This window comes from Galeopterus variegatus, unplaced genomic scaffold (assembly GCF_000696425.1).
Source record: "Galeopterus variegatus unplaced genomic scaffold, G_variegatus-3.0.2 Scaffold3710, whole genome shotgun sequence".
NCBI lineage: Eukaryota > Metazoa > Chordata > Mammalia > Dermoptera > Cynocephalidae > Galeopterus > Galeopterus variegatus.
This window is the reverse complement of record NW_007729821.1, coordinates 144221-153931: the sequence shown is the minus strand read 5'-3', so window position 1 is coordinate 153931 and position 9711 is coordinate 144221. Positions and strand designations below refer to the sequence as shown.

The 9711-nt window shown below is 39.5% G+C and overlaps 1 protein-coding gene across 1 annotated transcript in view; it reads right to left on the bottom strand.

Annotated features, from left to right (window-relative positions):
- The window catches only part of PDE11A (phosphodiesterase 11A), a 191541-nt gene that overhangs the window by 53330 nt on the left and 128500 nt on the right, over window positions 1-9711 (bottom strand). Inside the window, exon 10 of the mRNA XM_008585781.1 lies at window positions 2767-2844. Within this exon, the coding sequence (XP_008584003.1) occupies window positions 2767-2844 (78 nt within the window). The remainder of the gene's footprint in view (window positions 1-2766; window positions 2845-9711) is intronic.

The following is a 9711-nucleotide window of genomic DNA, read 5'->3' as shown; positions in this document are numbered from 1 at the left end:
ACCGGTTCCCGCTCACTGGCTGAGCGTGGTGCGGGTGCAACACCGAGGGTTGCGATCCTGTCACTGGTCAGTAAAAAAAGACAAAAAGGAAAAAAAAAAAAAAGAAAAGAATTGCTGGCACATGGTGATGATAAAAAGCAGACCAACTTTTAGTTGGTTTTATTACTATTTTTGAATTCTCTACAGGTAGAGACCTACTCTTGGTGTACTGAGGTCAGAGTCTAAGCAGGAAATGGGGGAGGGAGGGCAAAAGTGGGGTGGGAGAGCTCCTGGAGCCCCTCTGTTTTACATACTGTCTTTCCAAATAAGATATTTCTTCCTTATAGGCTTCCCTGCCAAGAAAGTTTGAAAACCTCTGCAAGAAACCAGCCAGGTAGAGGTGCTGAATGAGCACTGGTGTTTTAGGAGTGGTGCTCAGAAAAGAGGTTGTGCCCAAGAGACAGGTTGGGAGTCATTTGAGATGAGATGGTAGTTTGAAAGCATGAGGGTGCTGAGGAGCAGGAGAAGAGAATTAAAAGTAGGTCCTTGGGAAACAGTTACATTTAGGGAGAAGTAGGGAGGAAGAAGGGTCAAAGAGAAAAGGAAGAGTCAGAAAGAAAGTAGAAAACCCTTGGGCTGGCCATTTAGCTCAGTTGGTTAGAGAGCAGTGTTGTAGCACCAAGGTTGAGATCCCTGTATGGGCCAGCTGCAAAAATATTTGTTAAAAAGTAGAAAATCCAGAAGAGCATGGCTTTGCAGAATCCAAGGCTGGAGAGAGATTTAAGAAAGCAAAGGCCAATTCAATTAGGGGCTATAAAGAGATCAAGAAAGCTGGAGAGCACAAAGGCCATTTGATACTAGAGAGGTGACCGTGACTTTCAAAAGGAGCAGAAATCACACTTCACAGACTTAATTCCTCAGTTGAGGACTGCTAAATCCTACATGGTATATCCATATTTTGTACTACCATGCAATAATAAAAGATGATGAGGTATGGACACCGAAAGAATTCTAAGGCCTATAGTTGAGTGGAAAAGCAAGTTTACATTGGTATGTAAATATATAATTTATGTTAAATCAATCAAGATCCACACTACCGAGTATTTTTCCTAAGGGAACACATACATGTAAAGGCTTTGGGCATGGTCTGGAAAGACACAACAAATAGATAACAGAGAACAGCTGTGCAACTAGTATGGAAATTGGGGGTGAAGCTCAAAGGAGATTTGGGAGTTTATCTGTAATGTTTTGTTACAGAAAAACATATCCATATAATTACTCATGGAATTAAAAACTACATGAAAAGGGCCGGCCCGGTGGTGCACTGGAGAGTGCGCCACTTGGGAGCGCGGCGGCGCTCCCGACGAGGGTTCGGATCCCATGTGGAGACTGGTTCCCGCTCACTGGCTGAGCGCGGTGTGGGCGCAACACCGAGGGTTGCAATCCCGTTGCCGGTCCCCGGTACGGGCGTGACACCGAGGGGTGTGATCCCGTTACTGGTCAGTAAAAAAAAAAATAAAATAAAAGACAAAAAGGAAAAAAAAAAAAAAACTACATGAAAAGAAGATTAACTCGCAGGAAGTTAGGAGGTGTGAGTGAAGTGTGGGAGTGAAGGGAAGGAGAAAACTATGATGGGACTGTGAGAAAAGGCAGCTTTTAGGAACGATGTTTTTGATTGGGAAGGTGGAAGCATGTTCTTAGGTCTAGAAAGGTCATGATGGAAAAAAACAGATGTTGAAAATGGAAGCCAAAGGGTCATAATTGACACAGCATGGGTAGGGGTGGGAGATGGAGAAGGTGGAGGGATTAATGGAATTAGGACACAAGAGGAGGCGCTAGCCTGGAAGAGAGGAAGGCGCTCTCTCTGTCTCTCTGTCTCTGTCTCTCTCTCTGGAAAAGACAAAGAAAAAGGTCTGTAAAGATAACACAGAGAAATATTAAAGTAGAGAGGAAAGATACAGAGGGCCTCTGGTGACAGGGCGTCAGGTCAGCTGCCGAGGAGAGCCCCATGTTCTGCAGCTGGTGGCAGAGGCTGTATGTGGCTGACATGGGGACTACAGCAGGGTAATTCCAGCAGTCACCTGGTTGTGGAGCAGACACCGTGCACCCTAACTCTAGCCTCACAAGCTTTCCCAGTAAAATTTAGCAGTGTTACGACAGGAGCAAGTGACAGCAGAAGGCCTGGGTGAGCTGGAGATGGTGGAAGGATGGAGTATGAGAGAGGAACGGTGCCTAACCACCTGGAGTGGCTGCACTAGGATGGTTAAATGTGCCACATAAAAACAGTGCTTGCTGCTGTCTTTTCTAGGCACCTGGGAAGAAGTCCTGTGCAAAGTCTAGAACAGACTTCTCATCTTCATCACCAAAATTGTTCCAATTGGTTTTCTATCCACGATGTCTATGGTCTCTAAAGAAAAGCAAAATTTAACTCTCTCCTTAGTGCTGTGTAACTCTCCTTTCTAAAGTTCTAAAACCTCTCAACTTTTCCCACCCCACCCACCCAGCAAAAAGAAGAAATCGTGGCTTGCTGAAACTGAACTAATTTGAACATCATTTTCTAATTTTGCAGGTAGATTTATGGAGAAGAGGCAAAAATATAAAAAATTATAAGACAAAAAGATACATTTTTCTATCTTTTCTCTAGTTATTCAACTAATCTCTGAATGTTCTGAATGTCAGCTAAGGTTTGTTACCTTAAAAATCACTTATATGCTCTTAGCACTGTCAGAAAAGCACGGCTAAATGTTCAAATAATAAAGAAACACATAAACAAGAGCTTTTTCTTACCGAAATGTATCACGATGGTTTTTGATATTCCAATCATATTCTCCTTTACTGACAAGTTCAAAGAATTCAGTTCTCCTCCTGCAGGAAAATCAAATGAAGAAAGAAAAAAAAACCTGGAATGAAATTTCTCAGTCTGTGGGGTGACATAAACACATTTATGGGGAAAATATAAGACCACCTGAACCAAGTAACTTAATATTTGAAATCATGAAGCTAATGTGCTATCAAAATAAATCACTTTTTAAAAAAATTTTGAGGCTTCAAGAAAAAAGCCACAATCATTTCTGAATGTATTTACAACAGAGGAGATTATAGAGCCATAAAACAGAGCACAGTGCAGTACTGCATTTAGGATTATGTGCTGTGAAGCCCTTGTAACACTTACTGAAAGTCAGAGAAGGGAGGCAAGGACAAATAAAAAGCAGAAACAATTCCGGAATGTTCTTTTATCATTCTACATGGAATTGAGCTGCACGATGATCCAAGATAAAATAAAGTCTCTTGTAGTAAATTCAAAATAAATATTTCTTTCCAGGCTAGAAAATAACTATTTCACCAATTCAGTGCTTAAATGCATAGGCTATGGAGTTAAGAAAGTAACTGTATTTATTTATTTATTTTTTCCTTTTTGTCTTTTTTCGTGACCGGCAACGGATCGCAACCCTCAGTGTCGCGCCCGTACCGGACCGGGACCAGCCACGGGATCGTAACCCTCGGTGTTGCTCCCGCCCCTCGCTCAGCCAGTGAGCGGCCGGTCTGTATGTGGGATCCGAACCCTCGGCGGGAGTGCCACCGCGCTTCCCAAGCGGCGCACTGTAGCAGTGCGCCACCGGGCCGGCCCAAAAGTAACTGTATTTAAACATTAGCTCAGTCACCTACTTGCTCTGCAACATTGAAAAGCTACTTAAACCTTTGGAGCCTTAATTTCCTAATCTCTAACAGGGGGATTATATTTGCTAACTCACAGAGTTACTGTGAGTTAAATGAGATGACATAAGCAAAACATTTAGCACAGTGTCTGAACATTTTAAGTGCTTGATATATACACACATGTCCATAGATACACATTTGGAGATGTATACATTTGGGGAAAGGAATTTTTTTTAATTAAATTTTAAAATTTATTATTAGTATATTCATTCTTACAAATCATGACATTTCTTTATGCCCTTTACCTGACCTGTCACTTCCCAAACCCCCTCCCTCCCTCCCCTCCATCTCTAGTATCCTTAGGTTTGTTCTCTCCTTCTGAAAGTTCAACATATTGTTGTGGTCTTTTCTGAGAAAGGAATATTTTAAAGTATGAATGTAGTGTGATTTATTCCTATTTTCAAAACTTTTCTTTCATCTAGGTATGACTTTTCATTTTCATAGTGAGAAAGGAAAAAAAGGGGACATTACCATTTTGATTTAAGAATCATTTCCCAAGTTTTCACCCTTTTGGCAATTTCTAATAAGAGAATATTTAAAAGATCCTGACATACCATTTCCCAAAGCACATCCCACTGAATGCTAATCCTAAGAGGTGCTCCATGTAGAGGAATTCCCTGGCTAAGTAGGTTAGAGAAATGCTGCCTGCAATATACTTCTCTTGAAGACACCACCCACATTAGCCTTCGGAAGGCTCTGAGAAATATGGAGGTAGACTGTTTAATCTTATTTAACCACAGAATTCCTTATGCTACTGATGTTTTAAGGAATATACTTTGGAAAATACCACCACGTCATATTATTTATGGTGCAAATCGGAGCAGGATCTTAGAAACCTAGTACTGACCCGTCATAGTTTGGGAAGCAAAGGACATGATGCTGAGAACAACCAGCTCTCCTGTGGCTGGCCTGGGGTACCCAGCACTAGCTGACTAGCTGTATGGATTTCTTGTCATCGGTCAGACTGATTACTCAATTTACCTGAAAGGGGGCAGGTCAGGAAGACGAATGTGTAGTTCACATCCTTATTTAAGACACAAAGACAGGTCCTGGATCTATCCCTTTAAGTTGATACAGGTCAAGGCCACATTACAGAATGGGACAGTCTCCAAGACAAACTTATAGCAATCAGCAGAGATGGCCCCGCACAGCAGCCCCTTCCCCTTTCGGTGGCCAGGTGTGTGCATATCTTTTCTTTGTATAACTTTACCATCTTCTTCATTTGGCCCACTCCCTTTTTCATGACTGTGGTCATGCCTTTTTCACATCACCACCACTAACTGGGAACTGAAATAGAAAGGGGGTCATGGAAAGAGTCTGGGTTTGTATTCACACAGACCTGGGCTTAATGCTGATTGTCACTTATTAGCTGTGTGATCTTGGGCAAGTGACTCCATGTGGCTGAGCCTCCGTTTCCAGCTTTGCAGTAAGAATTTGAGATGAAGTGTACTAAATGTTTGGTACTGATAAATACTTAATACCTGGTAGATATAGTGTATTAGTCCATTTTCTGTTGCTTATAACAGAATACCTGAAATTGGGTAATTTATAAAGAAACAAAATTTATTTCTCATGGTTTTGGAGTCTGGGAAGTCCAAGGTCAAGGGGTGCATCTGTTGAGAACCTTCTTCTTGGTGAGAACTCTCTACAGGGTCCCATGGTGACAAAGGCAATCACAGGGCGAGGACTGAGCAAGAGCACTTTAATGTGCCCACTTGCTCTTCTTATAAAACCCCCTGTCTACTCCTCAATAGCCCATTAAACCATTAACCCATTAGTCCATGAATAGATTATCCCATTCACAAGGGTAGAGACCTCATGATCTGATCACCTCTTAAAGGCCGGTCACCCTTTCAAATACCAGAGTAGGATTTTCTACCCTCTTAACACTGATACAATGAGGATAAAGCTCCAATACATAACCAGTTCTCTCTCACTGAATAGAAATTAATCTTCTTTTGAATTATGTGGAACAGAAAGTTGTGTTTGACAAATATTTATTGAACATACACTCTGTGCCAAGTCTTTATTAGACTTTATTAGGACATAAAGATGGTTGCTGGCTTTAAATGTCTCTGAGTTTAGCTGGGGAAACAAACAAAAAATAGGTAATACTCCCTTTAAATGTTTTAGTAACGATAACAATGATAATGGGTGCAGAATGAGGTGAGAGAAACACTCATCTTGGGCACACAATTTAAATGAATGACAAAAAACTCAGTAATGAAGATAAATAATAATTTCATACAATATTTAAAAAAATCAAAATAAATCCAAAAAATCCATGATGAACAAAACAACAGAATTCTAAATAAAGACAAGATCTGACCCTGCACCTTCACGACTCGTCTCACTTGCCTCACCCTAGTCTCTGAAGGGGCTCATATTTATTGGGTCTTTACTATGTTTCTGGAAGACTTTCTGGATTCTTCCACTTGCTACCCCATGACCGACATTGAACAGGTTGCTTAACCTCACTGGGCTTTAGTTTTCTTATTAGTAAAAGAGTAATATTAATGGGGTCTTGGGCCGAGCCCGTGGCGCACTTGGGAGAGTGCGGCGCTGGGAGCACAGCAGCGCTCCCGCCGCAGGTTCGGATCCTATATAGGGATGACCGGTGTGCTCACAGTGCTCACTGGCTGAGCGCCATGTGGCCAGTCTCAAAAAGGACAAAAAAAAAATATTAATGGGGTCTACCTTCTAGGGTTGGTGGGAGTATTAAATAATTGATTTATGTCAAACACTTAGCAGAGTGCCTGGCAAAAGTAGGTACTCAGTAAGGATTCATTACTGTTATTAAGCCCAGAGTTGGGATACAAATGCAACTTGTTGGAATAACAGCTGCCCCAAGTCTCAGGGTGTCCTGGGAGCACAGAGGGAAGGCACTCGCTTAGCTTGGAGGATCATGGAGGATCACGGAAGTCTTTCTGGAAGAGCTTGTTAGTCATTGTCCTTGTCATCATAAGTACCTGGGTGGCCATTTCAATTCTATGAGTTGTTCCAAGAAGTCACTAGAGTGCAAGCTTCAGGAGGGCAGGGGCCTGGCCCATTTTGTTCACTCCTGCATCCTGTGCTTGACATGTAATAGCAGCTCAACAAATATTTGTTAAATTGATGAATGAATGGAAATGATTATCTCAGAGAACTATTCATTTTAAAAAATAATTCCTTAGCCACTGGTTTCCCCAAAATTCTAATTGTCTTAGGGGCTTCCCAGTTGCCATTTGGAGAGATTGAGATAAGAAAACAACATAAGATCTATTCAACAAAAGCCCTGTTATATTTTTGCAGACTAGATTCTAACTTGGACCAATTGGACAACATAACAAGTAGGAAATAAGAACACCATTCCCACCTGAGCCACTCTCCACTAACTACTTTTATATCTTTAAATATTTTTATATTTAAATATAAATATATGTTTTATTTAAATATAATTTAATATATAATTATATATTATATAAATTTAATATATTAAATATATGAATTTAATATATAATTTAATATATTTTAATATAATTTAAATATAATATAAATTTAAATATATTTAAATAAATATATATTTATTTAGATATTTTTATATTTTTATATCTGCTGACAGTATGTTCAAGATATGAAATATAACTTCTTTGATGCAAAGTGGAGGCATGTTAACCTAGGTGGTTAACTCATTGTAGAAAACAAAATCTTCTTTTTTATAAAAGCTAATCTATGACATGACAAACAAATAGCACTATACGAATGAATTCCCTAGTGATGGAAATTTCAACAGCTAGAGTTGCTGGTATGAAAGTCTTAAATCAACCAAACTCAAGCTAAGACAAAAGAGACTACCTACTATCCCTAGGGGATGGTGGATAGAGAAGGGGTGAGAGGAATCTTTTCACAGGACAGAGAAAAATGTTGCATACTAAATTGATTTTTCCTCCATTGACAAAAGTTTGATGATTTCTTGATAGGTCTATTTACTCTGGCATCCCTAGGTATGGCTATGACATCAGAAGATAGTAGGAATCTTCCTGCACTACAATTTTGTCAAGATAAACATAAGAAAAGTCTAGTCACTGGTGGAACCATGTACATCACACATCTAGTAATATATTTGGGCACATAAATAACTAGAGATGCTTTAAAGTTTAAACCAAAGTATATTTAATTTTTTAAAAAGTTTTTGAAAAAATTCATTCTTGAAAGATCAGGTGATAGAATCAATCATTTTTATAAGGCTGCAAAAAGGATTTTTAAGTGATATGCCAAGATCATATAGCAAATTTATTATCCATATTTAATATACATTCATGTGCTGCATAACAACATTTCACTCAACAACGGACCACATATATGACATGGTTCCATAAAATTATAATGGCAATACCTTACAGACTAGGTGTGTAGCAGGTATACCATCTACATTTGTGTAAGTACACTCTATTATGTTCACACAATGACACAATTGCCTAACAATGCATTTCTTAAAACATATCCCTCAATGTTAAGCCACGCATGACTGTGTTTTAAAAGGTGCAAAAATTACACAATACACCTGGAGCATCCATCCACTAATCAGCCTAGAAACCAAGCTCTCCCATCCTGCTGAGACCTGTGCATCTCTCAACTGTTGCTTCTGCTTCCTTCCTACCCACCTAGATGACCATTTTCTAATTTTTGTATAAATCATATTCACACACACCCTTATAATTTTACTAGGTAAGTTACACATAATATTGCTCTGCATGTTTTAGAATTTTATATAAATAATATCATCATAGTATATGTATTCTTTGGCAACTTCTTTTTCTCATCAATGTTTGTGACATTCAAACATGTTGTTATATGTAATTCTAGGCTATTCCCTCTCATTAATTTATGGTATTCTATGGATTATTATATCACTGTTTACTTACCCATTTCCTGATAATGAAAATTTAGGTTATTTCCAATTTTTTTTTTTTGCTATTACATACAGTGCTGCTATAAACAACCTTGTATGTCTCCTTGTGAGTTTGTGTGTGTGTTCTCTCTCTCTCTCTCTCTCTCTCTCTCACACACACACACACACACACACACACACACACACACACACACGTTTGAGGGTACTTCCAAAAGTTCATGAGAAGATTCCTATCATCTTTTATTTCTATTTTTCCATGACCTTTTAAAAGTACTCTCACATATGTATGTGTGTATGAATATGTAAAATTGCGGGGTCAAAGAATGATTTCTACGTTCAAGTTTTCATTCTAGTTACAGACTGTTAGCGCTGTATGGAACTTTTGAGAAAAGCTGGCTATAATTGTCTCCTTTTATAGGTGAGGAGACTCAAGGACAAGTGATTTACCCAGAGTCTCAGGGCATTTATGGGCAGCTCTAGGTAGATTCCCACTCCCCAGCCTCTCAGTTCTGGCCTCCCAGATAATCTTCGTAAACTGTATGTAGCGTAAACCTTTGGGTTTGAGTTGTTGTGAGTATGTGGACAGTCGTGGCCAAAAGCCTCATGAGATGTAATGGCATCACAGGCTGCCATACCAAAGCTGTACCAGGTATCAAGGCAGACACCATTGGGCTGTTTCTGTCATCAATAAGGGGATGCTCCAAGGAAGAGCTGTAGATGGCCCAAGCCAGGCTGGTGGTTCACAGCTCCAGGTGGTGTGTATCTGAGCTTCTCCTTTGTGATAATCACTACAAAGCCGTAATGTGAGTTTCACTGTGCTTTTTGGAAACAAGTTTGTCCATACCGCTGCTCCTTTTAGCATCTATATATGTATGTGTATGTAGATTATACAGTGCCAACAGCATGAGCATGTGCAAAACTGTTAAAGATAAGGGCAGTTTTAGAAACATGGGACTGCTAAAATGAATATTTGAAAATCCACAAAATTATATAATACCCCCTGGATCCAGAGTCCTTTGTCATGAGGAACTATATCATTAACTTCACAAGCAGATCATTGGGAACCTTGGTTTTCAAGGACAATGGCAAGTACCTAAGCTAGTGAAAAGCAACTTACTGGAAAA